The sequence below is a fragment of the Carassius gibelio genome, chromosome A17 (genome assembly GCF_023724105.1).
Source record: "Carassius gibelio isolate Cgi1373 ecotype wild population from Czech Republic chromosome A17, carGib1.2-hapl.c, whole genome shotgun sequence".
In the NCBI taxonomy this organism is placed as follows: Eukaryota; Metazoa; Chordata; class Actinopteri; order Cypriniformes; family Cyprinidae; genus Carassius; species Carassius gibelio.
Window position 1 is genome coordinate 11909747 of NC_068387.1, and position 20309 is coordinate 11930055.

At 37.5% G+C, this 20309-nt stretch overlaps 1 protein-coding gene across 2 annotated transcripts; it reads right to left on the reverse strand.

Moving 5' to 3' along the window:
* Positions 1 to 17073: 17073 nt before the first annotated feature.
* On the reverse strand, positions 17074 to 20174 carry LOC127933619 (eukaryotic translation initiation factor 2 subunit 1). 2 transcript variants are annotated; one of them, XM_052530709.1, is made up of 7 exons: positions 20002 to 20174; positions 19500 to 19783; positions 19338 to 19417; positions 18350 to 18501; positions 18061 to 18265; positions 17705 to 17848; positions 17074 to 17621 (listed from the first exon to the last, which is right to left on the reverse strand). In XM_052530709.1, exons 2-7 carry the CDS (start codon positions 19738 to 19740, stop codon positions 17496 to 17498), a joined length of 948 nt encoding a protein of 315 aa, XP_052386669.1. In that variant the 5' UTR covers positions 19741 to 19783; positions 20002 to 20174; the 3' UTR covers positions 17074 to 17495. The 2 variants fall into 2 exon arrangements, with proteins under 2 accessions (XP_052386669.1, XP_052386668.1); XM_052530708.1 differs by having other exon boundaries at positions 19500 to 19747; positions 20002 to 20170.
* Positions 20175 to 20309: the final 135 nt, after the last annotated feature.

Here is a 20309-nt window from a genome sequence, read left to right on the forward strand (position 1 = left end):
TATCATCTATTTCTAACATTTTATTTGTTTCTGAATGGGCTGAATTTTGTGGTGCAGTTAAAGAAATGAAATGGAATCAAATAAATACTTTGTGTGTATTACAGTTATTAGCAAAATAATTTAGGCTATACCAATTTACATTTATGCTTGTACTGGATGCTGTTATCCAAGTGACATTTACTGTATAAATGTATGAATTTATTTAACGTATAAATAAGTCATTGTTTTGGTTTACTGTATGAAATGGCAATAAATGAATGGTTTCAGATGTGCAGACTACATAAAGAATTTGACATGCAGTAGCCCCAAATAAAATATTTGAATAGAATATTATATATATTATAAAATGTAAATTAAATGTATGCATTTAGCATACGCTTTTATCCAAAGCGACTTACAGTGCATTTAGGCTATCAGTTTTTACATATCATGTGTTCCCAGAATCAAACCCCTAACCTTGCACTTCATAGAGCAGTGCTCTACCAATCGAGCTACAGGAACACAGGAATATACATTTAGCTTTTTAAGCCGTAATAATGCAGTCTAGTCAGTAGGCCTGTTTCTGGTTAGCATGGCATGGTAAGTAATGAATCCGTTTTAAATGACTATACATTTCATGAGGTTTAACACATTTGCCATATTCCAGGTTCATATTATCTCCCATATTTGACTTACATAGCCTCTTCACACATGCATCTACATGAAAATATTATGTAGTCACCTTGCAATCTGTGCTGAGAACACAGGTTGAAAGCAATTGCAAGAATTTCAGTCTCTGTCTGTCATTGAATATTTGAGGTGTGAGTTGAGCACCTGTGTGTGTGTGTGTGTGTGTGTGTGTGTTCAGACAGCTGTGAGTGGGGGAAGGGGGTGCTGACACTCCTGAGCTCGCTTACAGCAGAGTGGGAGGTGTGAACAGGAAGTACCGCCCAACCTGCTCTCCGCCCAGCAGTCCCACCCCCTCACACCCCAAACTGAATACCAACTGTTAGAGGCAGATTCACTAAACTTTGGGTTCAAATGAGGACTGCAAGCTTTAAAGATAATATAATTTATTGCTGAGATGAAAAATGTTGTTAAAACCTCCCTTTTTGACATTTTTATTATCATTGGCAGTGATGGAGTTTGTCAGACTTTATATCTCACAACTGATTTTTGAAATTATTATGACTATGTTAAATATAACTTCATATCTGGCAACTATGACTGTAAAACTAAATATTTAATAATTATAATATATATTTAATATTTAATAATTTGACTAATAATTGTGACTATTTCTTATAATAGTGACATTATATCTCACAATTGCTACTATTCCTCTGAACTTTCTCACAAATGCAACTTTATATAATAAAATAATTGTGACTTTCTCACAATTGTGACTTTATACCTTACAATTATGGCTTTACATCTCACAATATGAACTGAATAACCATGTCTCACAATTGCAACATTTTTTTATTATTAAATGGTCTCAAAAATGTGGCTTTAGATCCCATAATTGTGATTTCATCTCACTATTACTATATTATTTCTGGTAACTGTGACTATAACTCAAAATTGCAATTTTACAATTGTAACTTTTTACCTCCCAATTAACACTCTATATCTAACAATTAAGACTATATTTCGTACAAGTCTGACTATATTTATTACACAGTTTTTTGCATAACTGCAACTTTATATCTCACAATTATGACTATTTCTCAGAAGTTCAACTTTGTCACAAATGGCACTTTATAAATCATAACTGCAACTATATTTACAATATGACCTACATTTTTGCTAATAAACAACATTGCTTAGCATAACTGTTTTATTGTGATTATTTGTTTTGACAAATGTAACTTTGTTAAACTTCTGTGTATTTAATTATATCGCTTTTGCAGTTTAAAAAAATATATACTCCTTCACAGTTAAAGCCACTTCATGTCATGCTAAAGTAGACTTGGTGGTGATATTAACATACTTTCATTGACTGATAAAATCTGACTTTTTTTTTTTTTCTTATCGGATGGGTAAAGTATGATTGCTATGAGTAAAATAGCTTTACTAATTTTAAATAGCATTGAATTATTTAACTTTTTATGCAGTTCTTGGCCTTTATCGACGTGGCAGTTTTTGACCATAGAGGTCTGGTGACGGTTCAGAGCAGAGATCTTCCCCTTCTTTTTCCTCTCTTCTTTCTCCTTATCTTTCCGCACGTCAGAGCTTTCAGGGGCTGCCATGAGTCTGCACGGCAGATGGGTGCCTTGCTTTTACATCTCACTTGAGGGATGGAAAAAACAGCGCAATCTGCGACCCACAATACAGCATCAGCGGAGCCACGCAAACGAAACAGGGAAACGATGCAAGGGCACAGCCCAGATTCTTAACAATCCCTTTGAATCCCCACTTCCCCTTGCCCGGCCCTTCAAAGTGTGCCCAATGTTTTATTTATCTGACAGAGGAAGGAAATAAAGAGCCCAGCACAACAGAGTACCCCTTCTGTTTCCTGAAAAAGTCGGCCGTTATCGAGAACGAGGGGAGGGACGGTGGGGATTCGCACATGTCTTTGAGAAAGAACTACAAATCCCAACAGGCTCTGTGGTGGAAACGGACCAGCTGTCCACGGTTTTGCAGATCAGATCCCGTTGTCTTGATTATGAAATCACAAAATAATGAGGAGTAAAGTGCAGGCATGAGTGTTTTCTCCTTTGTTCTTGCATTTGACAGAAGTTAGTTTTCTCCCATTGCCTCCAAGCTGTGGTCTGCGGCTGCCAATGTTTGGTGCAGGACTGCATTTGTTCCTGCAGACAGAAAAGAAGACTCGTGGCCTTGCCCTGTTTAAAGCTGTCATCCAACTCCCGCCTTGTGTTTTATTCAATTTTGACTGTGGCCCATACGCCTCCCATACCAACTGTCATCATCAAAATTGCAAAAGTCCAAAGCAATTAGACTTTTTGGAGACTCTCGGTTAACTTCTGTTGTGTTCTCGTATTGTATTAGATAGATAGATGCACTTCTTTATAAAAAAAATAAAAATAAAAAACTGAACTACTAAACTTCTTGCAAAGGCAGTTTTTGAGTTTTGTTCTTCCAAAGTTTCATAGATGACACAATCGCAGTCTGTTTAGTCTTTATCTGGGCTGCATTTGCCAAAAGCATTGTACGCCTAAGTAGATCGTACAAGCATTGGCACCGATGGTCTCTACAAACTATTTAGGTTTATGATGCTTCTCGGAAATGCAGCCCAAACTGGTACAATTTAATTTGGACTAAAGCAAAATAGCATAAATTACTGCTTCAGTCCGACTGAAGTTGAACTTTTAAAGTCAGTTTAAATGCACTTTCTGATGCACTCATATATGGTTGAGCACAAGCACCCACCACGACTTCCTAAAAGCTTTCTGTGTTGACTTCCATAATGACAGGCTAATTTTTTAGTTTCTAGACAAATGTGAACTTTTTACGACACACAGCAAATGAGCAAATCACAGCAGGCACCGAAAGCAGGCAGCATTGTCAAAAAAGATTTAGATATGACCAAAAAAGCTGACAGTGTTAATATGGAACCAAAAAGGGGAGCGCACCTTGGCATTCACTCAAATTGTGCACCTGCACTTCAACAAATGGAGATCTCCTGTGTGCCTCTCTGGCTTTCTCTGACTACGTCTCTCATTTCTATTCAGCAAAAACTCTCGTTCTGTCCTACACCCAGGCTCTGCGCGACATTTTTTGGGGTGTTTTTTATGCTCGGTGTACTGTGCGTGCGTTAATTTGGACCCATCCCTGAGGAAGCGCATCAATGAAGTGGACCTGTTTGGGAACGTGATGCCAAGATTTGGGGATGACACAGCGAGGAGTTAGAGACACCTGGTCTGCCTGAAGGGCAAGCGGAAAACTTCTCCCTTTATCTCACTCTGAGAAAACAGCTGCTGATCAGCATCTCAGAGCCATCTTACCATACTGGCTCAACCCAGGCCATCAATCAGCCAACACCTCCTGAGTGAGAGAGAGAGACTGAGAAATGAGACTGAGAAATGACTTTAGATATGACTGTTTAACAGTTATAACTTTACATCTCACTTCTGCAATATTACTTCTCATAACTGCAGCTTTACAATTGTGACGTTAATTCAATTAACTGTAACTTTGTGCTTCACGATTATGACTTTATTGTACAATTAAGACTATATTTCTCAACAATGTGACTAATAATTGCAGCTGTTTTTCTCATAAATAAAACCACACAATTACATTTCTCAGAAGTGCAACTCTGTCTCACAAATGCCAATTTGTATATCATATCTGCATCTATATTTACACCTGTTATGCTAATGAGAGACATTACATGGCATAACAACTGTTCGCGATTATCATTTTCAAAGTGATGGTCGATTGCGATTTCACTTTTTTAAAGGTCCCGTTTTTCGCGCTTTTTTGAAGCTTTGATTGTCTTTAAAGTGTATAATATAACATGTGTTCATGTTTTGCGTGTAAAAAAAAAAAAAATTTATCACACGATTGACCTATCTGTATACCGCTGTTTTCACTGTCATAAAAACGGGCTGATGACTTCCTTGTTCTACAAATTCCCTCCTTCAGAAATACGTAACTAGTTCTGATTGGGCCAGCGGTTCCTGTGTTGTGATTCGACAGCAGCTGAGCGCACGCTGCCCTCCTGGTAATGTGATTGGGCTAGTTTTGGACTAGCAAGTGGGCAGGATTCGTTTTGAACGTGTTCTGAACACACGTGCTGGAGTTGTACTTTTATTCACAGGAGCGTTTTTACTGACAAGATGCGCATGAAAATCGCATTGGTTTTTTTGCACAGCCCTAACATCTAGTTAACAAATCTAAACAGCATTGCCCTTTGTGTAATAAGTTACAGAAACTGTTAAACACACCAACTTAAATAATAAAATACACTTACCGGTTGTGGTCCATACACAACGCCTTTTCCAGACAAAGAGGGAACTGCTCCATCTTTCAAGAATAATCTTTGTGCGAATCCAGCATAAAAACTGATTCAGATTGAGAAAGTTGTCCTCAGCAAGCTGTCCTCAGTAAAATGAGCTGCACATAGTTTTACATGTGGATTATAATTAACTAATTATAATTAGTTAAACATAAATTGTAACCATTAATCTCCAAGTACAGTGTCCCTGGGAAGCCCAAACAAGGTGATAGGACTCAGAGATGAAAATAACAGCGTTTTAACGACATTGCAAACACAAACGCAGCTCTTCCTTCTTCTCCTTTAGAGCACAACAAGGCCACGCCCCCCTTTTGTGAATTCATGTTGGTGGAGGTCAGTCAAAAAACTGTTTTAGTGACGTCATTACTGCAGGAACTAGAGGGATGTAGTCCAAACGGGTCGTTTTTTGTAGGCAAATTCTGTTAAATAAAATATCTTGCATGGCATTGAACTTTGAGCTTCAGAATTTTACAGATATTATTTATACTCTAACAACAACATTACACACTAACTAAAGTTTAAAACATGGGATCAAGAAGAAGGGGACCTTTAATGTTAGTTAGTGTGTAATGTTGCTGTTTGAGCATAAACAATATCAGCAAAGTTGCTGCACTGAAAGTTCAATGCAAACGGAGATAATCAGCTTTTAAATTTCTGGAAGTTTAATGCCAACAAAAACGACTGGTAGGGACTACAACAAGCTTCTTCCCAGGTCCGTTAAATCACAAACCCAAATAAACTCTGTCCCTGGAAACACACAACAAAAGGGGCGAGGCCATGTAGTGCTGCTTTTAGAGAAGAGGAAGAGAAAACTAGGGATGCACATACAAATCTTTTCATATATGAATCGCGATTCTGTATCCTACGATTCTAATGGATTCATAAGTTTCAAAACCAAGTAATATAAAGGACGTCATATTGTGTACAATACAACAGGAGCACATTCTGAGCTTGAGAGGGGTGGGATGTTCAGACACGCTCGAGGCGGTTTAGCAAATCATAACGCACTGGGTCATCTGACCAATCTCAGCTCATCGTGTATTTCTGAGGGAAGGGCTTCATAATGACAGGAAATAATCAAGGCGTTTGTCAGAGAAGGAACAGATTGGTGTGGAGTAAAGGTGAATTACCTGAAAAATAATGTTTGTTTTTGTTTTTTTTAAAACACGAAGCATGAACACATGTTAGACTGAACCCCATAAACACAATCAAGCCTAGAGAAGAAAAGAAAAGAAACAAAACCAAGTCAAAACCAGTCAACCACCCCTTTAATAAATGTAACTATTTGTTGAATATTGGTGTCTTTGATTATATCGATTATATACACACAGTTTTTTTGTTTTGTTTTGTTTTGAATCATTTCTATTTAGTTTTCTTTTTATTTTGTTATTTAGGTCGAATTTCTTTTTATTGCAGTTGTAGTTTTTATTTACTCACACTGCGAAATTTTAGTACTTCTACAATTTCAGGTAGTTGCCATGATTGATATTTTTCATTGAGTTACATTTTTTTCATCTAATATATAGATAATTCATTTTAACAATTTTTTTCTTTCTTTCATATTTTTATCAACACTTTACCAAAACACTCAACATTTAAATGTATGTGATATATCAGTGCATTTCAAATCACAGAATATCAAAAAATGATGCTAAAGATCACAGGATGGTGAATTATACATAGTGGATATTCAAAAGAGGGCATGCTAAATAGGTTAATATAGGTCCATAATTGTGACACCAAAGATAAGTGGATCAATCAAATTATGAAATTTGAAATAATGAATTCAACATGCTCAGACTTGCATTAAAATACAAATAGCATGTCACAAAAGTGAAGTTGTTTGTGAATTTGGATGCATTCTTTTCATCTGTAGTCTGTGTGCTTTAGAACTTTCTGTTCTCCATGCAAGTGTGCTAAAAGAGGGAACCCTCTAAACGTCTGTCTTTCTTCTCCTCTGACGTGTTGAATAATGGAAAGTTGCAGGAGGAGCGCTCGTAGGCAGAGCTGGTGACATACGGACCCAGACACGTACTCCGGCACACAACTTGGTCAGCACAGATGAGTTGTGAGAAAACAAGCAGCTGCGGGAGGAAGAATGGACCATAAGGCTCGACCGCTTGCCAAATTTCATCATCTATTATAGATTGCCTGAGAAGCGTACTCCACAGCGACCGGGGGCATGTCTGAATCACATGCAATAGCAAATCAGCACCGAGCGCACAGATACTGGAGATATGCTCTGAGCCTGTCTAGCTTTATGGAATTTAACATGTTACTACAGAATTAAAGGATTTAGATGGCTGAAATGTCTTGTATTGAAATACCCCTGCAATTTCAAATCAGATATAACACAGATTTACAGACTTAGTGAGAGATGTATTGCCTGTTTGCTCAGAATGATAAGTAGAGGATAAATCTGATAAATGTATTATTATGCTCTGAGCCCTTTGAAAAGATACAAAGCAGAATTTATAAGCTACACAATTTAGCATTGTCTTTTTTTTTTTTTTTTTTTTACCTGAAATAAATACACCTTTTTTTTTTTTTTTTTTTTGAAAAAACGCTGTTAATTTCACAAAGTAATGAGTCATGGGACTTTTATATACATAACAGATATATGATTTTGATCGCACCATGGGGTTTTGATTTGGCAGATAGCTTTTTAATTATTTATTTTCTTCAAAAAGATAAAATTGTAAAACATCATGCTAAACTATTAAGTAAGGTTTTTTTTTTTTGGAATTTAATTTTTGTAATGGGGCTTTAAATTATACTATGGTATTTTGACTTTAATCCTCAAAAATATAAAAACGAGTTTTAATTCAGAAATAAAAATAAAAACATGCTCATAATAGAACAAGTATGCAAGTCTATTTATGAATGTATATTATTAAACAGCTCTCTGGAATACTTGATTCTGATTGGTCAGTCACGACATTCCAAGGTATGTTACCTGAAGATATACCATGCTAAATGAATACACTCGTTCCCCTAAGATACTAAAAAAAAAAAAAAAAACTAGCAGATTCAGTTCAGCTATTATAAAACAATACCTTTTTTTTTTTTGCCAATAATATTGCATTATTACATGAAAAAGTCTATATCTCTAATGTAAAATCCCTCTTCATCAAGGCAGATATATCCCTACAGTGCATTATCTACGCCACTTAAACTTTCTCATAAGAAGCAGAACCGAAGCAGTGTCGAGAGTTTCTATATCTTTTCTGAGGGACCACTTTGGCAGGCACCATCTCCACACAGCAGTCAATTGCCTTGTAAATTACAGGGCCGGGGTAATAAAAACTGATTTGTATATCACCAGGAGTGGAGAGTGTGTCTGTCTTGTAAATTTAATTAAACAGCAGGTGCAAAATCAGGTCATATGGCTTTGATGTGCCCCATGCGAGAATGACAACCAGACAAAGATTCTAATATGGGCAGCATTAACATATTTTTGCATGGGCGCTCGTACATTGGAGCAGCCATCTCTTTGTAATATGCATCGAATCCCCCCACCCAAAAAATCAAGCAGGATTCAAATGAACAGTCACCTCTAATTTTAATAGATCTGCACCAAAATAAACATTTAAGCTCTTCACGACAGCTTTAATGTTGCATAAATGCTCCTATTATGGTCGGCTCACCCTTACTGAGGCGCTTACAAGGCAAATGATCAGCTCATCGAATACAAAAAACTAGGGGAAAAAAAACCCCTCAAAACTCGCTATCGAATGCAGATCCCTCTCAAGCATGCAACGCAGTGAAGCTAGAAATCATCCTCTTATTGGACGATTTGACCTGTGACATCAGTCCCGCCTCCGTCCCCACAGGACCCCCTTGATTTGATTTGACTTGCAAGAGGTGTCAGAGTCTGACCTGATGGCAACACCCATCTTGTGTTTTTACTTTCTACTTTCTTGCCTTTTTTCTAGAGGAGGTGCTGGATAATTACCACCTAGGATGTTGCCATCTGTGCCGCCTTTTCACGGTCTGTTAACTTGCCTCTCAAAAACTTTTCTGGTGGCAGGGGCCGCACATGTAAGAGAGTGCACATTCAAGCATCATTAAATCCTATGCTAAAGAGGATAGACTCTACTTATGGCTCAGAGCAGTATGTCACGCCGCCCCAGAATAGGCTGTTAGAAAATCAAGTCCCAAAAATGTAATAAATTCAATGTGGTTTTGAACATCGAGGTCATGTTAGCGCAATCCAGTCCAGATCCTGCTGGCACGTGCTGTCTTTCCAAAGTCAGTCTGACCTTATCCACCTTATGTCCAGTTAGGCACAAATGTGGGGAATAAATGCTGATATCCGAGAGCCGTGACTTTATTGCTCTGTCTTTAAGAGCACCAGAGATCAAGTATAACAGGAGCGCCAACGATAGTGGCGTATTGTTGTGGTGGAAATCTGTTATTAACAAGCTGTCAGGTGTTTGTACTGATAGATTCTTTGTGAAAGCCTCACTTAGGAAACCATGGTGTCAAGCTGAGCAAGTTTTTAATGAGAAATGCCAAGCAAAAGACGGCTCGCTGCTGCAGGAGCGAGGAGGGGTACAGGTGCATGGCTGGAAGCGGTGGATGGCTCAATAGCCAAGAGAGAACATATCTGTGTTCAGGATCTCCTCTGATTATTGCCACACATCATCAGAGAAATGAAGCAATATCAACACAGGTGCGGGGCTGAGGATTATGGGAGCCCGGTTGCCACGTTTCGCGAAAGGCTCGCGCTGTTTTATTGCTCGGGACGCTCGCTGTGCCATGCAAAAATCCAACAGCGGTACATATTTGATATGAAGCAGTTCATCAAAGCTATGATACAAAAAGAGAAATCTTGATTTCTTTAAAGAGAAAAAGCCTTTCTGCTTCAAAGGAACCATTTATTTTATATCTGGTTTCTGAAAAATTTGGGGTTTGACTGATATATATATATATATATATATATATATATATATATATATATATAGAGATAGAACTTGTTTTATCCAGCGGTAGTTTTCACTAAACATTCACTATGGTACGGTGAACACTTTAGTTACTATAACACACACAAATTGCTAATAAATTTCACAGTTAATTACAAAGTATCAGCAAATTACATTAAATGTTTTCTGTATCTTTGATCTGCAACCTTGATTAGTAAATGATTTATTTAAAGAGTATTAAAAATCATAAACTTTTGAACAGCAGTGTCTGTTTAATAAGTATGTGTGTTCAATTAAATACGTTTATTAAATGGAGCAAATGAGTTCTTACTAACGCAAAACAAAAACGTGTTAAAAACGATAAAGAAAATAAATATAACTTATATTGATATTAAATATTTTTTTGGATAATGCCCTAAAATTGTGTTCAAAACTATCAAAAAAAAAAGAAAAAGTAAACTCTTTTAATAGTAAACCCTCTTAAAAGAACCTGCTCAAACCAGCTAGAACTAGTTTGCTGGTCTTTCAGTCTAAGTTAGATGTTTAGGTGGAAAATTGCCCAACCCCCCTCAAAAACCAATGAACAGACCAGATAAGAACTAGTTTAGATTTTATTTATTTTTTTGAGCAGGGAAGGCTTGAAAATGGCAGAAAGGCAGTAGTTGCTAAGTTAGGATTGGTCAGTGATGTTTGAAGGCGGGGCTTAGCAGAGGCTCAGTCCACAAGTGTGAAGGCTGAGAGATAAAGATTGAGCTCACACTGATTGTTTTTCTCCATAGAAAAGATCCAGCACTTGCACGTGCAATGAATTCCTCACCCATGCTTCAGTCCCAGGGTGCGTCTGCTGATTTATAGGGATATGGCTGAAACATTTTCAATCCTACCAGTCAAATAGAAATGTCATGAGTGCAGCTGAGAAAGCTCAAACTCAGGTAAAACACTAAAAAACTACTGACGGACGTGGCAGTTCCTCTTCATGATGAATATTATCTAGCTGCAGCTGTTGTTGATAACATACAAGAGAGTTTGATGTGCTGGCAGCAAACAAATGAGTGAAAGCTACATTTGGAACACAACATGAGCACGATGATTCAAACCTGGATTGTGGTTTAGTGCCACCGAATCGGGCCAACAGCATTAGAGCCAGCAGCACGTTTGCTTGCGTAAGCTGAAGGCTGACAGGGCAGGGCAGGGGAATCTGTTGTGTCATCTCTAGGCCTGAATGCATCTACACTGCAACATAGACCTGAATCCATCATCAACCTCTTCATCTTCTCCTAATTAACCTTACTCCCCTGTGGAGACAACCCAGCTGCAACATGCCCTCATCCAATCAATCCAATCACAGACAAACCCTCAGCGATCGGTGCTTCACACAGGTATGAATGAAGGTGTCAAAGACTGCCTTGCTGGATGTATTGGTTGTGTTAAAAACACATTCATGAAAGTGGTTCTGTGAAGCAGCCGAAGGTTTTGTTTGTACTACAGGGGGATCGTGAATCTACAAGGGTTATTCTTACCCTCTGGTGCTCTTATTTTTTATTTAATTAGAATGGCTAAACACTAAAACTTGGTAAAGGTTTTGGCACTTGCTATTTAAAGACAAACACACACACAATTTGAAAATGAAAAAATAGTCACACTTGTACTCCTTACAGTCAAAAATGACTAGTGATCTAGTGGAAACGTTTGGTACTGTGGCCAAACAACATCTTGCTGACAGCTCATTTTTTGATTTCCTCACAGTTATGGGTAGAACATGGTTTGGAAAAAAAAATTATTTAATGTAAATTTTGCAAGTATTATTTTTTATGTATTTTTCAAAAAATAAAAATCAAAACTTTAGAAAGACACTTATCCATTACTTCGGCACTATTTAATTAAACTGAGGGAATTAATTCTTAATTTGTGGTAACTTTATTTCACAAACAAAACCCAAACACAGAAGTGAATACACTTTCCCAATTTTTATTTTTATTTTTTTAGTTAGGACAAATATTTCTTCTTTGAACTACAATCAAACACTCATATACATCAAATCATGATATATGTTAATCACACAAAATTATACATTGTTGTACAGATCAGGCTCTTGTGATAAACTTGACAAACTTCTGGCAACATGGTACAGTTGCAATGTAATAATTATTATAAATATCATTTAGTTTTTTTTATCTATTTGTCAAATATTAAGATATAAAAGTATAACATATATACTGTATTATACAAAAAAATTATTTATATATATATATATATATATAAAAAATTTTTTTTTTTTCTTCTTGCAAATCATCAGACGGAAGATTCAAAACTTACTTAGCCTATTTAAAAAAAAAAAAAAAAATCTTTTTTTTTTTCTGACAGTATGATAGTCAAACACAAGGATGGTACATTTTCATAACGAGAGCTTAGTTCATCATTTTGTAGCCAAAGCCCGTCTGAAACTGCTGGAAGCCTTATGACATGTCAAGTGTATTCATTTGAGGCTCTAACAGTATGGTTAAGAATAGCGTGGTCTCCTGTTTACTGATACTTTGGTTCCATCACATGGTAGACTTGTGCAATGAAAACATTCCATAAACAGGGAACATTATTTTGTCTCATATTTACTCTTTATGTTTCCTTAAGCCATCTCAAAAGAAGATAATTAAAAAAATAAAAATTAAAAATTAAAAATAGTGGAACCAATACGAACCCTGAATCAAAGCAACATGAGGCAGAATCCATCCAAAAAGTATGAGATTGCATAAAACTATTTTAGCATGAGTAGGCTAGTGCGTAATCTTATAGAAGGGACAAAAACTAATTAATATTAAAGGTGATAATGAAGGGATTCTTTTTCCAAGACGATTCTTTAAGGTTAAGATGGCTCTTAATTACTCACTCTCTCTCTCTCTCTCTCTCTCTCTCCCTCTCTCTCTCTCTCACACACACACACACAAACACACACACACTTTACGCAGCCTTTGACGCAGCAGTGACAGAAATAACCCCTCATTAGCAGTTAATCATGTTAACCTGACTGAGTGTGCAGTGAAGGGGAGCTAACTCAATTTTGCAACAAGAGATTGATTTCTTACAATTAAATGAACAGGTGCGACGCATGTAGAGTTTCAAAATTAGGAGTTCGGAACAAATCTCTCAAGTTGATTTCAAACAGACTTCACTAAATAGCCACATTTCCATTCTTTTCAGGGTTTCTGAAAACGAAAAGGTGAACAAATGAGATGCGAACATTTCAGTGTCTGACAATAGTTTCTCACGTACTTTAATTAAAGTAGAACGTTTAAAGTAAATTTTCACTTTTAGGTTTCCTTCAGAGCAGCAAAGCAGATCCAAAAATCTAAGATAATAAAAAGTGACATTTCAAGACATTGAAAGAAGTCTCCTATGCTCACCAAGACTGCATTTATATATATATATATATATATATATATATATATATATATATATATATATATATATATATATATATATATATATATATATATATATATATATATATATATATATATATGTATGTATGTATGTATATATGTGTGTGTGTGTGTGTGTGTGTGCGTGCGTGCGTGTGTGTGTGTGTGTGCAATCCAGGATACTTTTCACAATTCTTTAATGAATAGAATGAACTGCATTTATTTAAAATAGAGATGTTTTGTAACATTATAAATGTCACTTTTGATTCATTTAATGTATACATGCTGAATTAAATTATTAATTATTTACTTAATAATTAATAAGTTAATAATGTATTAATTACAAAAATAATTTAAAAAATTAAATAATAATAATTAAAAATTTATACTTATTTATTCATTTAAAAATATAAAATAAATTAAAGTAGTTAATGCCCCAAACTTTTAAACATTGGAGTTAATATAATGATGATTACTTATAATAACTTCTCCCACGTTTTCTTACCTGAACTTCTTCAACCACATTATACCACTTCCAGATAATAAATGCATATGTGTGAGATCAGAGTCCTGTGAAGGCATGATGGTCAGATGAAAATAGGAGAGACTTGCACCTAAAACCCAAGTTATCAATTAGCAGTCCAGTTCAGTTCAGTCCAACAGCAGATTCCTAATGTATTATGAACCCTATGTCTGATGAAAATATACAGTAGGCTACAAATTAAAGTGTGGACATATTTGACTGGCTTTGTTTTTCATTATATTAACCTTTAGATCCCCTTACACTTAAATATAAACAAAATACAATACTAAATTGTACATGACATATTCAATTAAAATGATTAAGATGCATCCAAAAGTTATTTAAAGAAAAATATACACATATGCACACATATAAAGCAGATGAAAATATACTACACACCTGTATGGAAACAAGTACACTGAATGAATGGCTACATGAATGAATGCCTCTATCTTAGCGCTCTGAACAGTACCTGAGTGATTGGGTGTGCAGGCTCCAGGCTTCCTGACATTATGAAGTATTCTCATGTGAACACAACACAGGCAACTGAGGCTCTCATGGTCCAGTGTCTCATTTAGCCAGCCAAACATGTGCACCCCTGCACCAATGCAATGTATAGAAACAGGAACATTAGGACTCCTGAGTGGACATTATTGCAAATGCATTAAACCAGCTGTATGTGTCCATATACAGAATGGCCTACAAATGCTCAGATGCTTTGCAAATCTAACCGAAACATTCAGAGGCTGACCTGAGTATTTCAAATACACGTGGAATCTTCCACACGTGCAGCTGCTTGACGACCTCCACACAAAAGCAAAATGCTTAATAATGCTGAATACCTGAATGAAATCGTCTGCAACTTTACAAAAGCGTTTTGGGTTGAGCCTACAGGCCAAACTGTGATACAACAGCGCCATCTTTCCATGGGAGACTGAATTACACACTGAGTCTAGAGAAAACTTTTTTTTTTTTTTATTCCCATTTTTACTATTTAGAAAATACTATAACATTCTGGTTTGAAAAATATTTTACCTTATATATATATATATATATAGGATATTGCACGTTTTTATTGAATAAGTAGGGAACATTAAACTGTTCATGAGGTAGATTGGGGAAGAAACAGTTATTGTGCCTGACTGTCCTGGTATTTGCGGCTCTGAGGCGCCGACCAGATGGCAAAAGTTCAAAGATGGGGCAACTTGGATGTGAGGGATCCAGAGTGATTTTCTGAGCCCTTTTCCTCACTCTGGATGTATACAGTTCTTGAAGGGTGGGCAGGGGAGTACCAATAATCCTTTCAGCTGTCCGAACAGTTCTCTGTAGTCTTCGGATGTCTGATTTTGTAGCTGAACCAAACCAGGCAGTTCTTGTACACAGGACAGAGTAGAACTGTTTCAGCAGCTCCTGTGGCAGGTTAAACTTCCTCAGCTGCCGAATTAAGTACAACCTTTGCTGGGCCTTTTTCACAATGGAGTCAATGTGATTGTCCCACTTCATGTCCTGAGAGATGGTGGTTCCCAGGAACCTGAATGACTCCACTGCAGCCACAGTGCTGTTCATGATGGTGAGTGCGGGGAGTGCAGGGGAGTTTCTCCTAAAGTCATCTCCACTGTTTTGAGCGTGTTCAGCTCCAGGTTTTTAAGACTGCATCAGACAGCCAACTGCTCAACCTCTTGTCTGTAAGCAGACTCGTCACCGTCCTGGATGAGGCCGATGACTGTAGTGTCGTCTGCCAACTTTAGGAGCTTGACAGAGGGGTCTTTAGAGGTGCAGTCGTTGGTGTACAGGGAGAAGAGCAGAGGGGAGAGAACAGATCCCTGAGGGGCACCAGTGTTGGTGGAGCAGCTGTTTGACGTGAATTTCCCCAGTCTCACTAACTGTTGCCTATCTGTCAGAAAGCTGGTGATCCACTGACAGATAGAGCTAGGAACAGAGAACTGGGTCAGTTTGGTCTGGAGGGCTGTTGGGATGATAGTGTTGAAAGCCGAACTAAAGTCCACAAACAGGATCCTCACATAAGTCCCTGTTTTGTCCAAATGTTGAAGGATGAAGTGCAATCCCATGTTAATTGCATCATCCACGGACCTGTTTGCTCGGTAATGCAAACTGCAGGGGGTCCAGTAAGGGTCCAGTGATGTCCTTCAGATAAGCCAGAACCAGTTTTTCAAACGATTTCATGACGACAGACGTTAGGTCAGGGATATTCAAATCTGGCTCAGTAGATCCATGTTCCTGCATAGCAAATCACAGGTAGGTGAGTTTGACAAGGGTTGTAGCTAAACTCTACAGCAGATTGGCCCTCCGGGGCAAAATTTGAGGAACCCTGCATTAGAGCCGCAGGTATGTAGTTCTTAAGTCCTGTTATCTTGGGTTTCTTTGGAACAGGGATGATGGTGGAGCGTGTGACGCAGGAATGCACTACACACAACTCCAGAGATCTGTTGAAGATCTGTGGAAAGATGGGGGCCAGCTGGTGCTTTTCTTCTTTTTCCCTTTTTAATTGTTTGCATGAGATCCCAGTGACAATAAACAAGTGTTTAGATGAAAACTATAGCTACCATGGCAAACTGTTTAGTGTCTGCTTTTTTTTAGTTGTGGAAATACCATAGTCACCATGGGCAAAAGCATGGATATATATAAAATTTTAAAAAGCTATAACTAGCATAACTGCAATAAAACAGATTTCCTAATATAAGGCTGTAGGTATTAGATAAAAAAAAATACACTAAGAATATTGTACATTACCTATATTGTGAAATACATTTTATTATATTTTTATATATTGCCACCTTGGAATTTTATAGGATTATATCTACATTCTGAGTGGTTTTGAGATATTGAGCTTAAAGATTTTTGCATTCCATATACTTTGTTGATAGAACCCCCTATATATATATATAGTCCCAAAATACACACACAATGTAAATTATTTTTCACAGCATTAAAAATTACAGACTGAACCTCTTAATTCCAAGGTGATGATATTTTAAAATATTGTTCATGCTTATGATGACCAAACTTAATTTTATCAGGACTCTTAGAAGAATATAAAAAATTCAGCATTTATCTGAAACAGAAATCTTTTGTAATATAAGTGTCATTGCCGTCACTTCTGGTAAGCGTAAAACATCGCTGACCCCAACATTTTGAACGTTAGTGTATCAGCTAAAATACTATGAATATAGATTCCATAACATATCTAACATCTTAGACAAAACAGGCAGCACAGAAAAACAAATATACATGAAAAAAAGCTTGCTTTATTAGTTCTGCATCCACAACAGAAGGCTTAGATAAAGAGAAGTAAACCGATCAAGAAAAGCCTTTTCACCACAGACTACATCTTTCTTGAATGAGACTGGAGACAGAAGGTCACTTAAAACAACCACGCTGTTGAAATCTGTATTTTTAATACCCCACAAGCCACACTCTAGTGTTCATGGAAGGCATTCCTCCAACAACTCATCTGATAAGCCAATGTCTATGAATGTACGTCCAGCTTTCACTGCCTGCCACAATTCACCCTTAATCTGCCTGGTATTACGGAAGTGGTGCTTTCCATCAATGGCTTTTCAGTCCTTGTGGTACGATAAACAATTCACTGTAACTCTCAAGTCTCGTGAATGAATATGGCAATGCTGGTTTAATTGGGTTTCTTCAAGCTAGTCATCAGTCTTGGCCTCCATCTCCTCTGCATCATCGTCTCCATCCACCTCTGCATTCTCTCTCTCCAGCCGCTCTAGCTGCCGAGCCAGTTCAGTCTCATCGGTGTCCGTTACCACTTTTGGCTGCATTGACATTGAAATAAGGTCAAATGCTATTCAATACAAGACAAAAATTAGAAATGAGGATAATTTCTCTCATTTCTCACCTCCATTTGAATGTTGAAGACGCCTCTCTTCTCTTCAATCCTCTCTTTAATGACAGCCATGGCCTGATTGAGCACAGAAAGGCCCTCTGTGCGCTCTAGCGTGGTTGTGGTCATAACATAGCGCGGAGGGGCAATCAAGTTGATCTGCAACAAAAGCAATGTAATATTGAGCCAATTTGGATCACTAGGAGCCTCTTTCATCTGTTTTAAGAAAACGATTTTGGTACCACATGACTGACGGACATTTTCCATTAATAATGATAATATATTTTTCATTCAGATATTAAAAAACACATTTGTCACAAACAAGGTGGAATTTTAAGTAATGTTTCTAACCGGAGCAGAAAGGTTCTTACCTTGATTGGCATGCACTCAGTTGAACACTTGAGTCCAGCCCTCAAAGCATCTTTCACTGCATCGATACCCTCATAGCCATAGCAGGCCACCTCAATGTCGGCTCTTATTTTAACAGCCTGCGGAGTGAGTCGTCTGTTGATGTTATCAATCAGAACAGTCCTTTCCTCTTCTGTCAAATCCAGGCCATCTAAAATGGAAGTGTCTCTGCACACAGAATGCAATTTACACAATCGTGATAGAAGAATATTCTAGTCATAGTCAATAAGTGATTGAGGAATGCATACTTACGACACAACCTGCTTAAAGATGTCATAGGCGCCGTATCCAGGCCGCTTGTACTTCTCATCGAACACCCATGCGGTTCGCTGGTACAGACTCTCTAGCTGCTCATCTTTGGTGTATTCTAGGACTTCAGCTACATGCCTCAAAATGCTGTAAACCTGTAACAACATGCAAATATACAACATCTATGAGACCATGGCCATACACTGGGTTTTAGACATAGAGAGGTTGAACTGTGCTTGCTGAGTGGGATTGACAGGAGGACAAAAATAGGATAACAATAGCTTTAACACGTCAGTACATTTTGTCAGTACGCTGTCAGTGAAAAATGCAAACACATGGCCATGAAAAATGTCATAGATGACACCTGGGTTTAGAATGACGCCACTTTTCAATAAGGTCCCGTTAGTTAACATTAGGGAAAGGCATAAACGAACAATGAGCAATACATCTGTCACAGTATCTTAGTTAATGTTAGTTAATAAAAACAACTGTTAGTTCACGTTAGCTCAGATCCATTAAACAATATGTATTAGTTCTAACCATGTTCTAGTGTTGGATCTGATGGTAACATACTAAAAAGGTTATTAGGAAGGTGTAACCAACTTCATTAAAGTCATAAAGATTATGCACAAATTTATTCTTAAACTTATGCCTAATATGCTGAAAATGATATTAGCATCAGTTATTAAACATCTCTGTCATAACAGCTGTCCAATATCAAATGTTTGACAACTGAAGCGACAGGCTGAAATTTATTCTAGACTATACTTTGACATTGATGAGCGCTGTTTGACTGCTAAATAAGACATTGTTCCGATATCTTTGGAGCACCAAAGAACAGCTATTATTAGGCAAATATTTCATGACTTTTGGAAAGAATACAAAGCTCCAGATCTAGAGGAACTCTATGGAGGGTACTGCCTGTGCTGATTTCAACATGTGGTCAGCCGGTCAAAGTGTTTTCACCGTTAACCAGACAAGGCATACTCACAGTTTTAGATTTCGTGAACTTGTCTTCGCATTTAATGGCCTCTTCAGGTGATACTCTTCTTTTGGATAAATCAATGTAGCCTGTGGAAATATGGATGCCACGGCTGAAAAGGAGGAATGGATCCAATAAAGCAAGATTCTTAAGTTTGACTCACAGCCCTACCTTTCTCTTTATCCACACGGATGACCACCACACACTCGTTGCGGCCGATCCGGATGAGTTTGTTGATGGATCGGATTCGTCGTCTGGAGAGCTCGCTGAGCAGGATCATGCCCTCGATGTTGTTGTACTCCAGCAGACTCACATAGGCGCCCATCTCTGCTATCGACCTGACATTGACCATCACCACATCTTCAACCTCGGGAAACCTGTGCTGGTAGAATCTACAGCTGAGTCCTGGCATCTTGATCCTGGCAGAAGGAGAAACGTCTGCTTGTGAGAGCTGCCTGGGTAGAAAGCTCACTTGGTTTCGAGACGCAACCGATAAGAAAAGCTTCTCAAGTAAACAGTCATTTTTGATTGTAAGGTTCTGTCTAGTGTTAAGAATGAAGACACAAAAACTGGACATCGAACATACGATAAACTACAACTGATCACCAAATCGACTAAATGATGCAGTTCAAAACAAAGCACTGCCACTACAACCATACTCTCTTTAACTTACCGATATATAACGTTAGGAGGAATGTGTACTGGAGTTTACTTGACGTCCTTTATTTGATGATGAGAAGTGCACATATAGAAATTAAGAAGTAAGGGAAACTGAACAGCGCTTTCTGTGATGTCTATTTTATCAGCATGTAAAAACCCAGGCGGAAGAGGAAGTCATTGTTTTGTTCGTGGAGTGTTCAGTCGCTCTGTTCCGCCATCGAGTGGTTCGGAGGCGCACTTGCAGACTAGCTGATTCTGTTATAATGCCAATGATTCACAAAATATTTGAGTTTGAGCATCTCTGTGTTTTTTAAAATTCCA

Bases quoted from the DNA above. Each gene is read 5' to 3' on its own strand.
- LOC127933619 (XM_052530709.1), bottom strand. From the start codon at position 19,740: ATGCCAGGACTCAGCTGTAGATTCTACCAGCACAGGTTTCCCGAGGTT. The intron at 18,502-19,337 runs GTGAGTATGCCT...ATGTTGTTACAG, and splicing joins AGTTCACGAAATCTAAAACT to GTTTACAGCATTTTGAGGCA. The intron at 17,622-17,704 runs GTGAGAAATGAG...ATGTCAATGCAG, and splicing joins TCTTCAACATTCAAATGGAG to CCAAAAGTGGTAACGGACAC.